At 44.7% G+C, this 15,919-nt stretch overlaps 1 protein-coding gene across 1 annotated transcript in view; it reads right to left on the bottom strand.

Annotated features, from left to right (window-relative positions):
* Positions 1-15,919, bottom strand: part of RECQL5 (RecQ like helicase 5) — a 58,093-nt gene that overhangs the window by 11,286 nt on the left and 30,888 nt on the right. The window contains exon 8 of the mRNA XM_065415858.1: positions 1,737-1,964. Coding sequence (XP_065271930.1) covers positions 1,737-1,964 — 228 coding nt within the window. The remainder of the gene's footprint in view (positions 1-1,736; positions 1,965-15,919) is intronic.

The raw sequence follows: 15,919 nt of genomic DNA, 5'->3' as shown, positions 1-15,919 counted from the left end.
CCCTCTGCCTTGGAGCTGCTCCCAGGAGCCTCCTGCTTGCTGTGCAGGGGGGTGGGGTGGGGAGAAAGAGGGGTGCTAATGTCAGGGTGCCCCCCTCCCCCCACTCCTGTACCACATCTCCGCAGAGCACGGGGGGACACGACAGGGCTCAGGAGGACAGGGCTCAGGACTGAGGGAGCTTCCTGGCAGCAGCTGCTGTCTCAACTTGCTGATCTACTTAAAAAGGCAATGTACTTAGAGTGGGGTCAGCGTACTTAAAGGGGCAATGCACGTCTCTCTCACACACACAGTGTGTGTGTCTGTCTCTCTCTGCCATGCTGTCTCCCTTCCCTCCATTCGTGCTGCCTTGTAGAGTGTGACGCTACATTACCAACAATGTGTTAACCCTTGAGGGCTCGGCCGAGTGCTAGTTCATCATTTAGCAGTAAGGCATTCCCTGGGAAATATCCCACCCGCTTCCACCCTCTGACTCCTCCACCTCAACCCAGCTTCACAATCATCACTGCTGTGTACAGTATTAAACTGATTGTTTAAAACTGTGTGTGTGTGTGTGTATGTGTATAAAAAAATATAGTCTTTTGTATGGTGAAATTTTTTCCCCTGGAACCTAAATCCCCCCTTCCCCCCCCATTTACATTAAATTCTTATGGGGAAATTGGATTAGCTTAACATCGTTTCGCTTAAAGTCGTGTTTTTCAGGAACAAACTACAACATTAGGGAGGGATAGCTCAGTGGTTTGAGCATTGGCCTGCTAAACCCAGGGTTGTGAGTTCAATCCTTGAGGGGGTCATTTAGGGATTTGGGGCAAAAATCTGTCTGGGGATTGGTCCTGCTTTGAGCAGGGGGTTGGACTAGATGACCTTCTGAGGTCCCTTCCAACCCTGATATTCTATGATTAAACGAGGAGTTACTGTATAGCTCAGGGTCACTAGTCATTTGGCCTCATCCTACTGCCAGGGCCATCTGATAACTAAAGCTACCAATCTGTGTCAACCTGTGGAAGCAGAGGGCTGGAACGGCAGTCAGTGCTGCAGATCATGACAGAGCTGCATAGGTAGAAGTGTGCAGAGACGCTTGCACTGTGTCTGACCGCATGATGGCTGTAGCCCAGCAGTGCTAACAGCCTTTTGCTTTCAAACACAAAATCCCCTTGCAAAACAGGAGTTACACACTGGGGAAAAATTAATAATTACTACCAGCACCACCATGGCACATGTCTATAGCATCATCATCCAAGTGTGCTAAGCACTATATAGATTTAATCACACTTCCCAACACCCATCTCTGTTTTACAGGTAAGGGGAAAACGGAGACGCAGAGGTTAAGCAACTTGCCCTAGGTTAGTGAGTCAGTGCTAGGACTAGAATCCAGGAAAAGTCTGGAGCTAGCCACTTGATTAGTCTCTCTAAAGTCTAGTTCCTCTGTCTCCTAACCCAGATGCAAAATTTAGGCCAGTTCCTTGAATCAGCTACATTCTGTGGGACAATCAATTGTTCTAGATCATCTGAGGTCAGCTTCTGGCTCCCAGGGATATGAATCTGATTGAGCCAGCCACAGTATATGGAAAAAAGTCCCTGGTCTTGAGGCCATAAGTGACAAGAAAACACCACACAGAAATATCTGCTGAAATTAGGAGCAGCTGGGCTGGCAGCAGGGGGGTCCAAAGAGGAGGAGCTCCACCCTCCCCAACAGAATGTGCCGCAGTCTCTGGGAGGCTCAGCAATCAAATCCGAACCTGCTAAAGCCTCCAGAGCCTCTCCTCCCTCCTTCGTATAGCTCTGGGTCATAGGCATCCCGAGAGGAACCTGTGGGTCCAATGCAGGTTCTGCTCCAGCTGTTGCTGCTCAGCTCCAGGGAATCCAGCTGCTTTTTCACTGCTCCTGGGTTCTGGCAGTAATCACAGCACTTGTTACAAGGGGGGGTGACATCTCCAAAGTACTTTGCTATGGCAGCATGGCGACATCTAGGAGACAAGAGAAAGAAGGGAACAGCGACATGCTGATGGGAGAACAATTACTGCAAGGGGGGGAGGTAAAGTACGGGAGGCACGGAAGGGGTGAGAACATTCTGGAAAGATACGTAATACTGCAGATCCAATCTGCAACACCTGCAACATGGGGTGGGGTGAAGGAAAACACCATAGCAAGGGCAACATGGGGCTGTCCCAAACTCATCTGTTTTGGACTTTTCAGGAGGGATTTTCAGAAGCTCTCAGTGTTGGCCTAACTCCCACACTGAAGTCAAGGGGAGTCTTACACTGACCTCCATAAGAGCACAGTCAGGCCAACACCGGGCGCTTTTGAATGCTCACTTTTTAAGGGCAGTGCCACTGCAAACAGACAGCCATCCCAAACCCCCAGGTTACACACACTGTTACCCCACACCCCAATATGCTGCACAAGCAGAAATTCAGCTGCCCTTACACTATGTGTATGGAGCGCTAAGTGGAAGGGAGAAATAGGCCTATTAGTTTATTCATACTCCAAATACTACTTTGTTCTCAGTTTCGATCAGGGCGATCGCAAAGGCTGCTGAAACAATGGAAGAGCCAGAGACGACATGGCTGTGGACTAGCCAACACCTTACTACCCAGTTTAAGGTAAGTCTGATTGAAAACCCACAAGTTTTACTATTGACTTTTGTCAGAGCAGAGCCAGTCGCACAGAGAGGCCCCTTACACTTGCACTAGTTCTGGTCTCTCGGATAAACATGTTCCATTTGATCGGTTTGGGGTTCTGAGATAAACATGTATTTAGATCAGTTTTGCTGCACTGATTTTGGATAGGTCCATTGATCACACAATGGTGAGCATCTCATTTATTTTACGTTACGGAAATCACAGTGGTAATTCAAAGGATGACAGGCTAGTTCTTTTACCCAGCTGGAGCCTCTCAGCACAGGCAGACACTTGCATTAGCGGGGCTTGAGCTAGTGTGCTAAAAACAGCAGTCTGGACGTTGCCGCTCTGGCGAAGACTAGGGCTAGCCACCTGAGTTCAGACCCCGGAGGTCAAGCCTGAGTTGCCACAATGTCCACACTACTAGTTTTAGCATACTAGCTTGAGCCGAGCTAGCGCAAGTCCGTCTACCTGGGCTGGGATGCACAGTCCCAGCTAGACATACCCCTTCCGGGGGACAAAAGAGATGGCCAAATCTCCACGAGGATTCAACAGGCATTTTAGTGAGCAATGAAAACCAGGCCATCTGCTCAGGCAATATTGCCCAACCAGTTATACTCAACTAGCAACCAGGCATGTGTGGGTGACTAGATTTTCCAGGGCAGACAGTTTAGCTCCTCAAGATGTGTCTATATTACAGTATACAGATATATGCTCAGTCACTACAGGGACAAGAGAAACCCCCACATCCAAAAGCACCCCATGCTTGAACTGGTGAAAGCATCATCTGATTTGGCTAGAGAGGGCGGAACCAGGCAGTCCTCTCTTCAGCTAGATGACGGGGAATGAGGAGGTTTTTGAAACCTAGGATTGCAATAACTGAACAAGCGGGCCAGGGCTGATGGGAAAGGTGGGGACAAGGGGATTATTTAAAGAAAAAATTAAAAAGTGAAACAAGATCCATATCCAACATCAACTAGTTCCATTTTCCATGTATATTGTATCCCCTTGTCTTTTAGACTGTAAGCTCTTAGCAAGTGTCTTGTCTTTAACATATCTGTAGAGTGTCTAGGACTTGAAGCCCTGAAAAAATAGCGATGTAACTCCTACACAGAACAGAATTGATTTAAAAATACCCACTTTAAAAAAAATCACCTACTACAAAGCAAGCAAGCTCTACACGTGTATGAGAATGCAAAGTATGTTCTTAAGGGAAACTCTATATCCCTTGTAAGCCCATGCTTTCAGTTTGTCTTCAAATTGCTCCTAGATAGTACATAGGATCATATTAATATATATCATGATACAGTTTAGAATAGACAAGTGATAGTAGGAGTGCTGAATATACACCCACAATATTTGAAATTAGGGCTATAGATTAAGCGCAGTTAACTCACGCAATTAACTCAAAAAAATTAATCATGATTAAAAAATGGATCACGATTAATCGCAGTTTTAATTGCATTGTTAAACAACAGAATACCAATTGAAATTATTCAATATTTTTGGATGCTTTTCTACATTTTCAAATATATTGATTTCAATTACAACAAAGTGTACACTTCCCCCTTTTTATTATTATTTTGATTATAAATATTTGCACTGTAAAAATGATAAATAAAAAACAGTATTTTTCAATTCACCGCATACAAGGACTGTAGTGTAATCTCTTTACTGTGAAAGGGCAACTTACAAATGTATATTATTTGTTACATATCTGCACTCAAAAACAAAACAATGCAAAACTTTAAAGCCTACAAGTCCACGCACTCCAATCATTAAGACAAACAAGTTTGTTTACATTTACGGGAAATAATGCTGCCCACTTCTTATTTACAATGTCACCAGAAAGTGAGAACAGGCATTCGCATGGGACTTTTGTAGCTGGCATTGCAAGGTATTTACGTGCCAGATATGCTAAACATTCATAGGCCCCTTCCTGCTTCGGCCACCATTCCAGAGGACATGATTTTATGCTGATGACACTCATTAAAAAAATAATGTGTTAATTAAATTTGTGACTGAACTCCTTGGGGGAGAATGGTATGTCTCCGGCTCTATTTTACCCGCATTCTGCCATATATTTCATGTTATAGCAGTCTTGGATGATGACCCAGCACATGTTGTTCATTTTAAGAACACTTTTGCTGCAGATTTGACAAAACAAAAAAAAGGTACCAATGTGAGATTTCTAAAGATAGCTACAGCACTTGACCCAAGGTTTAAGAATCTGAAGTGCCTTCCAAAGTCTGAAAGGGAAGAGGGTATGGAGCATGCTTTCAGAAGTCGTAAAAGAGCAACACTCTGATGCAGAAACTACAGAACCCGAACCACCAAAAAAGAAAATCTACCTTCTGCTGGTGGCATCTGACTCTGATGATGAAAATGAACCTGTGTTGGTCTGCACTGCTTTGGATTGTTATCGAGCAGAACCCATCATCAGCATGGACGCGTGTCCTCTGGAATCGTGGTTGAAGCATGAAGGGACATACGAATCTTTAACGCATCTGGCATGTAAATATCTTGCGACATCAGCTACAACAGTGCCATGAGAACGCCTGATGTCACTTTCAGGTGACATTGTGAACAAGAAGTGGGCAGCATTATCTCTTGCAGATGTAAACAAATTTGTTTGTCTGAGCGATTGGACTGAGAGGACTTGTAGGCTCTGAAGTTTTACATTGTTTTATTTTTTAATGCAGTTTTTTTGTACATAATTCTACATTTGTAAGTTCAACTTTCATGATAAAGAGATTGCACTACAGTACTTGTATGAGATGAATTGAAAAATACTATTTATTTTGATTTTTTACAGTGCAAATATTTGTAATAAAAAATAAATATAAAGTGAGCACTGTACACTTTGTATTCTATGTTATAATTGAACTCAATATATTTGAAAATGTAGAAAACATCCAAAAATATTTAAATAAATAGTATTCTACTACTGTTTAACAGTGTGATTAATCGCGCGATCACTTTTTTTTAATCGTGCGATCATTTTTTTGTAATCGCTTGACAGCCCTAATTTTATCACAAAGGAGTAACATATTAAGCTACACATTTTTAATAAGAAAAACAGGAATGGAACATTAGAACATGGGTACAACATAGATGTTGGAACCTTAATTTTTGTGATCCTGCATTTAATTTATTTGTTGTTCATAGAGGGCTGGAGGAAATCCAGATCTATCTGACTTCCAGAGCTCGCATGCCCTCCCATAAGCTACTCAAGACCTATTTGCAGGGCTTTCAAGTATCAACAGCAGGGTTTCAAGTTCCTTAAAAGCAAACAGTGCTCACTTAGGATACATCTACACTACAGTTGACAGCCTGCTTCGAGCTAGCACACTAAAATTAGTAGGGTAGCTGGGGGTAGCATGGGCAGTGACTCAGGCTAGACACCCAAGTACAAATCCGCCTGGATCCCCTAGGTACGTACTCAAGTGGCTAGCCTATGTTGCTGCCCATGCTACCCCGGCTACACAGCTATTTTTAGTGCATTAGCTTGAACAGAGCTAGCGTGTGTCTGTCTATTCTGCTAGGACAGTGGTTCTCAAACTTTTGTACTGGTGACCCCTTTCACATAGCAAGCCTCTGAGTGCGACCCCCCCCCCCTTATAAATTAAAAACATTTTTGTATATTTAACACCATTATAAATACTGGAGGCAAAGCGGGGTTTGGGGTGGAGGCTGACAGCTTGCGACCCCTCATGTAATAACCTCGTGAGCCCCAGTTTGAGAACCCCTGCGCTAGGAAGCACGCTCCCAGCTGCAGTGCAGACCTGCCCTTAGCTAGCTGGGAAGCAGTGACTAAGTGAAGTGCAGACAGACATTTTCTCAAGACACAATTTTCAAATAGCCATAACTTTGTTAAATCAAGCAGACACCAGTCCTCAGTAAGGACTACATTTTTGCTACTTTTCTCATAGACCTGCTTTTGCTAAATCTATAAAAGTGTGATTGGGATTTTTTTAGAACAGGGAACATTTTCTCAAGCGCCTCACTTTCCCACACATCAACAACAGCTGCAGGGATTTTACTCAAAATCTTACGTGTTTTTTGTACTAGCATCCTGCTTACGAGCTTGAGTCACGGACCAGGACCCCACTGTGCTAGGTGCTGTACAAACACAGAACAAAAAGGACGCTCCCTGCCCCAGTGAGCATACAATTGAAGTACTTTAGTCTTTTCTCCCCTCTCACACATGCACCACTTCTCTCTACTAGAGCCAGGCCATGGAAATGGATTAATGGCTAGCTGCTTATTATTGATTTGTATATAGCATCTGATGTATTGTGTCTAGCACATTTTGGACACATACAATATAATGATGATGATTAATTTATTTACGCAGCACTTGGGAAACAGAGAGAAAAGCGTATTTCAGATGCATGGCTTGCTTTTGAATATCTAGCCCTTGGTGCCAAGTCTCATCTTAAGGTTGTAACTCCCCCAAACAGTTGACAACATTGGACCAAGTTTTGCTGTCAGTTACAAAGATGCAACTCCAGTGAACTTACTTCACAGGGCATCTGTGTAGCACAGCCGACTTGGGCTTGGCCTCTAACAGGCTCTGCAACTAAAACAACACAAATGTAAAAGACGACTATAATTATTAAAGAGTTGGGCGGGACCATTTTCTCTTCTCTACCAAAAGCACTCCAGCTGGCTTGGCAGCTTCAGCAGCAAAATGGCCACAAAGGGAAAAGAGGAAAAGAAGTATTTCCTCCATTAGAAACTACCTTTTAAAGGCAGGTCTGAATGGTGACATCTACAAACAGGTGCATGGAAAGGGGGCGGGGGCCGGGGGTTAAGACCGGATTCCTGCCCAGAAGATGGCAAGGAATCCAGCAGAGTATCTGTTGGCTCCAGGCATTTCAAGTAGACTCTGTTAAAAGTCCATAATGACTGCCTATTCATTAACTCTCTTGCAACCCAGGGGTTTTGATTTACCAAGCAGAAAACACAGCCAAGAGCTGGTGAAGAAACCTAAAGCAACAGGCTCCAAACAAGCTCAGTGCGAGCGTGTGTGCTGAAGTCAGAAGGAACACACTACTACCCAGGTAAGGGGATCGAGACAGTGAATTAATTGTACTATGAGCCCAGGTCACTGAAAGCTGAATAGGGGCTACTACAAAGATGGCTTTCTATCCCCCTGCAAAGCAGCAATGACTCATTCTGGTCCTGAATTCAGAGAAAGAGGTCTTTCACAGCCAGGGAAAAAAGGGAGAGACATTTGAGTCTCTCCCGCTACCCTTCCAAAAGAACGGCAGGGTGCTGCAGGTCCTGCCACTGCAGCACCATTACAGAAATGTCAAAGGACTTCTGTGAGTCAGTTCTTTGTTTCTCAAAGAGAGAAAAAAGTGAAGGCATTATTCTCTCATTAGTCCGACACACACCACTCCTCTTGGAGTTAAGAGTGAAGCACATAATAGCGGCTGGTCATGCCTCCCTCCTTCCCCTCAGAGCTTTAGTGACAGGGTTAGGAGGGAGGGGAAGATGTTTGCATGTACATTTAACCCCCTAATACCAACAAACAAGATTTTGCCCTGGAATGCTGCAGCAAAGAACGGAGGAGCTCTGAAGCCACTGGTGTCCTGTTAACAGCCAAAACTTTAATGCTTCAGATGAAGGCAAAACAAATAAAATACAATAACTCCGCTATTTTACAAACACATTGGTAATTGAGTGGTTCACAAAATTGAAGAGTTCATTAAACTAAACATCTCAATTGCAGCAGGTACAGTGCATAAGTTGCAGTATGATGTACTGTACCACTTTCTTCTTCAAACCACTGCAAACATTTCCAATGCACTGAAGGAATCGGACTGTGAAGGAATGACGACTTGTTCTTCAGAGACATCACTTGTGTTATGTGATCTGTTCCCATGGCTGCGAAGCAGGGTTTGTGTAACTGGTTGTTCATAAGATTGGCGTTTGTAAAAAAAAAAAAAAAAAAAATCGAGGTTCTACTGTACCTAGCTAGTTGTGCAACGATCTACATGGTGGGATAGCCTTCCTCTGCCCCACAAGCCTTGAAGCATGAGACTTGGTTATACCCATTATCTCAGATTACATTGTCACAAGTGTCCTGAAGTTATCCAGCCCTTTACAAATCCAGCCATAGTATTTGTCTCTCTCCCTGCAGCAGCGAGTTCCACAGGTTGACTGACAATTTTTTCTAAATGTAGTCACCTTTCATTTCACTGAGAAACCCCCTTGATTTTGTGTTAAGGGACAGAAAGAAAAGCAAACACTGATAAATTTCAGTAACATGATGCGAAATGTTAGTGAAACCCTATCACTGCAGACAAGATGATAACGAGGATGTTCATCAGAGTTCAGTGCCCTGCCTCTCCTTTCTTTATGCCATCTGCTTTTGTCCAGTGAAGAATGTTTCAGCCCCTTCCCTCTCTGGTTGGAGATAAGATAAAATACCAGGGAAAGGTGCATTTATCTTAGCATAGCTACTACGTGTCTCTGAAAAGATATTGCATCTCCAGTGAGATACACTAGGGAGAGACGCCAGGTCTGCTGAATAGGGATCCCAACCATTTGGGAGGGGAGATCCTCTTGAATGGAGCAAAGCACCAAGACAACTCAGGAATTAGTTAATAAAAAACAATTGTTCAGCTAGTTGCCAATTTCGGGGGCGGGGGGGGAGGGGCGAAAAGGCATCTTATGGGACCACACACAAGCAGAGTAAACAATGTATCAGTGGCAAGTAAGCCTCAACACTCCTTTGAGGCAGGTAGGTATTATTGCCCCCAGTATACAGAAGGGTAAATTGAGGCATCAAGAAGTTAAATGACTTGGCCAAAGTCACACGGAGATACGTAGCAGAGCCAAGAAAATAACACAAGGTTCCTGCCTCCGAGTACCCCATCCTAACCACAAGATCATCCTTCTTTCCTCTTCTTTTCTAAAGGAAATGGCATTGTCATTTCATCCCCTTTATTCCTAGCTTCTTCAGAGAACACAAGAGAACAGTGCATTCCCCATTGGGAGCCAGCAGGAAACTGGACAGCATAAAGAAAGTTAATTGCTTTAACATGCAACCGAACTATTGAAAGGAAATCAATATGACCCCAACCCAGACTACTCCAGCAAAAGCCGTCATTAATCGGAACAAAGACGAGACCTAGCTGGCAGGAAGATACATAGGAAGTTTCCAACAAGTGTTGGCACCGTGGGCTCCGCTCTAGACCGTTAGTACCAGTTGCCAGGCTCTGCTTGTGCTCACTTCTTGCCTCCCTCCCCAGCACACATGTAATCCGAAACCTCACATCTCCAGAACGACCAACAACAAAAAATAAGAGCTCCGGCAGAGACAGCAGCTGGCTGTCAGCAGCAGAGTGGAGAGGAGCCAAGCGAGGAAAGAACCCCAAGCCAGAGAGGGGCAGGATGGGGGGAGAGAGACGTGAATTTTAAGACGACAGAAAAACAACCACCGGAGGTGGAGGACAGTCCTGCGGCACTGTTGGGGTAAGGCTGGGTTGTTGCCTGGGTTCATTTCCACCACAGCATCTCAATAGCAGGAGGATTCAGCTAGTCAGCAGTAGCTCAAGCTTTTGTAGCTGTTTGCATGGCAAATTGTGCTCAGCCATTGAACAGGGTTTGCTAGCCGGAATTTGGTTGCAAAGGACACTTGGGGGAGGGGGGGGGGGGGAGGGTGGTGAGAGCCAAAAGCTTTGAGGTGTCAGGAAAGCTGTGCTACAACAGAGTTTAACGAAAGCAGCTACTGCTCACTCTTATCACATGCATCAGGTTTGAAGCAGAAGGGAGTAACTTTTAGCTGATTAGTGACCGTTTAAGGGCTGTATCTTGTGCTCACTTCTTCACTGGAGTTACATGGGGTGCACGTCAGTGCAGAACTTGGCCCTACCCATGAGCAGGATCTGCCACAGGGCATTCTTTGCAGAGGTGTTTTCATGTGTGAGTACTTCTTTTAGCCAGCAGCTTTGGTGACTCCTTGCTCAGTGGGAGCTACCGACTTTGGCAAGCGTATGTCAAACCACAGCAAGCTCCAGCCAGGGAATTTTACCTAAAAGAGCTCCCAGCTGGTGCTGAGTTTTATCCCCTAAACCCTGAAGCAAGCAGAACGCTCAGAAAACAAAACCCATTCAGAGAAACCAGCTTACGGTGCAAATTAATATAAACGTTGTGCCCAGTGGAAATAAAGGGGAAGCTTTTACACAGCTTCCAAATGGAGACCAGCAATGGTAGCAGGAGCAGATTCTGGTCTGCTATCCAAAACAGCACCAGAAACCCACAGCTCTGGCAGAGAACACCACGTCTCTCAGCCCAAGTCCTACTGAACATGAGGCTGTGGGGTCTGAGCACATTTTGATCAACACAGGAGGGAAATGAAACGGGGGAGAAAGAGCCCCAAGTGCACAAGAATAACCTCGAGCCAGCCTTGCTTCTGGCTACCAAAGCTCCCTCCCACCCCTTTCCCGCACTCACCATTTCTCACTGCCAAAGATGTAACCCCATGAGCCCCTCTGTTTTCTCCATCTGAAGCCAATTATTTCTCAATGCTGTTTGGAAGATTTTGTAACCCTTCGCATTGAGCTGACAAATGGTGTGTTCTCCAGAGGCTCAAAGTTCAGCTGTTTACAAACAAGCAGAGAGAGAGAGAGAGAGAGAGAAAGCCAGTTCTCCCCACATGTTGCACAGATAGAGAAATGTGAAGGATCAAGTACTTTCAGCCTCTCCTTCCATTTCCCGTTGGATCCTGCTTATTTGGAAAGGGTGGTGCATCTTACCACTCGCCTGTCACGCAAAGAAAACTGCAGAACTGCTTGTGTAATAGTACAGTAATTACTGGGCCCAACTCATCTCCTAACTAGTTTGAATTCCAGAGACTCATTAGCGGTTTCTTGAAGGCTCTGTGGTTTACATTTGTTTTTAAACATTACAGTTCAGATGGCTTCCAAACAGAAAGAACAAAACAAAAAAAACAAAAAAAAAGTGGGAGAGAGAAAAACAAGGAGAAAAATAGGAGAGAGAAAAAAACAGGCCAAATTTTTCTTGCAGTGAAAATCCTAAAGGGTTATGACTGGGGGCTTATCCAGCAGCAGAGGAGGAAAAATAAGCAATACGAAACATGTGTCTGGAAGTAGAAAGGCAGAGACATGGTTTACGTTACAGCTGTCACGTAGCACAGAGGCCTCTTAGCCTGTATCAAAAATGACAGATCTATAGAAAGGCCTTTGCTGGAGGCCAAATGTACAGTGGGTTAGTACACTAGCCATTCACCTTAGAAGGAGAGACTTAAATCCAAGCAAGTGGGAGAGAAACAAAAAAAAGTGATAAAACAATGGATTTTAGTCCACAACACAAACCCACCACAACTGAGAGTCTGCTTAGGACAGTCCCAGGACTGGAATAGCCAGGGGAGCTGGTAGTCAAAATTGAGGTGTCTTGGCAGAGTTGCCAGGGAAGTGCAGCGCCTGCCCATGCCCTTACTTGACACAAACTAGTGCCATCATTCCTCCCACACCATCCATTTCATAAGCTTCACACTTCACCCATCATTTAAATTGCTTCTTTCAAGAGATCAGAATTAGGTGCTTCAACTTCCTGGATTTTCCAGGTCCCTACAGCTAGCATGGCATCCTGGCTAGGATGGATTCATTCAGTTTCTGAGTTCTGGACAGCGCTGTGCAAATAAGGACCCAGGTGTAATGGAAAGCAGCTAGAGAATGTGTTCCCGATATTGTGATGAGGCATCTGGCACTGAGAAATACGAGGCTATTGGCAGAAAACCTGTATTTCCTGAAGTGGCTATTTACTGGGCTTTCATAGACCTGGACACAGACACTCAAACATGGTACATCTCATTCTGTCAGCTGTCCTTGAAAACAGCTGTTCTAATTACTCAGTCTACTACAGAGCCGAGACCCAAGCAGCAGTAACTACAGAACGTCAGAGACCCCACTTGTTAGTTGCAGATTTATTTTTAATACAGCTTGTCCTTTCAGTAGGCAAGTCACAATCCCTGTGCCTCAGTTTCTCCCATCTGTAAAACAGGAGTAATAATAATGACCTATCAAGGCGCTTCATTCATTTACGATTCTCAGATGAGATGTGCTAGAGAAGGGTAGAGCATTCTTAAGAGTTTTATAGAAGTTCCCAACTCAGTGGTCTCGATTATCAATTTCAGACTCTTGATTGATATTTCAGGGGGTTCAATGCCTTCCCATGAACTTGTCACACATTAGTTAAATATGAGGTGATTAGGGCAGGACTGGGGCATCTTTACTGCTGCTGGGAAACCTAGCTCCAATAAGCGGACAAACTAGACTGCAGGCTATCTTGACTATTTGGGTACCCAATCAATTCTATTTTATAATCTGAAGGGGAGGGCTTCAGATTTTTCAACCTTGGCTGACAAGGTCAAAGCTTTTCTCCCATGAAATTGAACCACAATTTACCAGCTTGTGTGCATGTGGGCAAAGGCTGAATTCTCTAGAGCTGGGAACTATTTTCTCCTGCCAGCGAATGAACTATTGGCCTCACTGGTTCTGACCTCTCCTGTTATGGTCACAAGACTTGCTTGTGGGCTGTCGTGAAGATCATGCGGTTGGTCAACTACATCCATGCCAGCAAAAGCTGCAGTAACAATGTAATATCGCTGGTGGATTTTCCCTATTTCTATAATCCCTTTAATCTCAAAACATTTTGCAAATTTAAATATATAAACCATATACAGGGATTATTTCATCTACTGCCAAAATGCACTTAGTATTTAACAATGCACGGCAACATGACAATAGTTTAGGAACAGAAGTGGAAAAGATCTTATCCATTTGAAACCAGAACAATAATTCAGTACAGTACAAAGGAGCTACCACACTTAGAATTAATCCACGACACCACAGCTGAACACCTACTCTTGAGAAAGTGATCACAACTAGTCAGACCCTTTGTTTTAAGCCTCACTGGGAGGGCAGCACCTTCAGCAATACAGCACCCCTTTTTCACCATGCTGGGGTGGACTTGGAAGATTCCCTGCCAAGCAACCAACACTACCTTCCTACAGCTCCTAAGCATTCCAGGGGTGTTTCCCATTCCAGTATTGGGCCAAACTCACCCTGCTTATCTTGTGTGACTTGATGGGAATAGATCATAGCACACAATGTTTGTGTTAATAGCTGCAGACAAGAAATCTGAGAAAACATCTTAAAGAAAACATTACAATGGAGTCAGAGATGAGTGTGTGACAACAGACAAACTCCTTGCTTGGGATCATCAGGTAGTCCCCACTTTCTGAAAGTGCCCCTCTTGTTGAGTTGTGAGGTCTCAAATGGTTGCCACTATGGGATGGGAGGTGAAGAGGATGCCGGTCTTCAGGCAGAATCAAAGATCAACATGACTAGGAAGTGCTGCATTAGAACTACATGTGCTAACAACAGCCTTCAACAACAGACTCCCCAAAGCTTCATCTCAGACTTCAGAAAGCAGCAACAGCAAAAGCCTAGAAGGGTTTGCTTGCAAGAGGACATTGAAGTCAATCATTGAAGTCAATCACATTTCCTGACTTCTAGTCCTGTGCCCTAACCACAAGATCATCATCTCTCTCGCTCTCTTCCCCTCTGTGCAAACATACATTACTGAAATGGCACCAGCATTATGACTAACCCATGGCTTAGTCCTCAACAATAAGTTTAGCCTCACCTGCCCTCCTACCCTCCAACACACCTACTTCTCCACGCAGAGGATGAAAGCACAGAAGAAGGGTGTAACTTGTTAAAGGGAAGGGTGTTTAAACTGTATACATTCCACAAATAATTTATTATTCATGGAGACTGGACCAGCTTAAGCCAGATACCAGAATCTGGGCCCTATGGATAGTCGACCATATTATGCAGCCTTCGCTCTTGGTTAAGGTCCAGCCAACTTACAATGGACATCAAAGATGTGACACACACAGCTGGTTCTCAGTCCCAAAAGGCTCTAGCCCAGGGTGGCCAGCACATCCCTCGGCCCGCGCCGCTTCCCGCAGCCCCCATTGGCCTGGAGCGGTGAACCGCGGCCAGTGGGAGGCGCGATCAGCCGAACCTGCGGACGCGGCAGGTAAACAAACTGGCCCGGACCGCCAGGGGCTTTCCCTGAAGAAGCGGCAGCCCGACTTTGAGAAGCACTGCTCTAGCCAAAATGTTCAACCGGAGGTGCCTAAATAAATGTTCTTATTCTCAGAAATGCTGAGCCGCCAGAATTACCAATCAAATCAATAAGAGCTGCAGGTGCTCATCAGCTGAAAGTCAGGCCACTTATTTAGGTACCATACGGCTTTAGTCTATTAAAGCTAGTTGGAAAGATTTGGCCTCCCGGGCATTTATGGCAATTTGCACAGCTTTACCCAACTGGCCCTGCAGGATGAATCTGCATTAAAAAGAAATAAGATAGTACTTTCTAGGCATCACCTTAACCTTAATCAGTAACAACCTGCGAGAGCCCGGAACACAGGCAGTGCCTTGCTGGTTTAAAGTAACCTAACCCGTGCGGCTGAGCTACGTGCACTGCAAACCAAATGGACATCTTTCTGCACTATTACTTGCTTGGACAGAGAACAAGCACAGACTAATGCCTTGAGGTTCTGCCTCCCTTCTAAAACAATATGGAGATCTAAAGATTTGATTTACTCAGTTCACTTCCCTGCAGTGTGAATAGGAGATCTGAAGATTTAATCCCATTGGCTACAATGTAGGGTTTTGTTGCTTTAAAGAGGAATTTCTCAGAAGTGAACAGTCAGAAAAGAAGATGGTTGGAACCATAACTTTCAGGCTGCCATGGCAGGCTAGAGGGAATGCTCCAAGCTGCCTGCCATGAAGCAGTTCAGGGTGGTGTTTGCTTTGATTTTTGTTTAAGTTTCTCTTTTCCTCCTCTCTCCCCCTCCGTTCCCCACCTTTTCTCATTTCTTCTTTGCAGCCTTTAGTTACAGCTGTGTGAATGCCAAGTCATAATAATAAGGTTTACTCTGTGTTGCGAAGGCAGGAAATGTGTGGACATTCTGATTTTCTCCTGTAATGAGCTCCAAAGTCTTGCCGCTGTTGCCAGAAGAGCACTGGCTCCTGCTCTCATGTTCCTGTTCCCAGTGAACATACTACTGAGGGAGGTCAGCTGCAAAGAGAGACACCCAGTTGGAGAAACTGTGACATGAAGAGGTTGATTTGCCCAAGGTGAAACAGTCCATTGGTGACCGTGCTTACTATAGAATCCAGGAACTCGATTTCCAGTTGCCTTCTCTAACCCCCAACAACATTCTATCCTTGGAAAGTAAACTGCCAGTT

Source organism: Emys orbicularis, chromosome 13 (assembly GCF_028017835.1).
Source record: "Emys orbicularis isolate rEmyOrb1 chromosome 13, rEmyOrb1.hap1, whole genome shotgun sequence".
Taxonomy (NCBI): Eukaryota; Metazoa; Chordata; order Testudines; family Emydidae; genus Emys; species Emys orbicularis.
The sequence above is the reverse complement of the archived record's forward strand: the minus strand, read 5'-3'. Positions and strand labels throughout refer to the sequence as shown.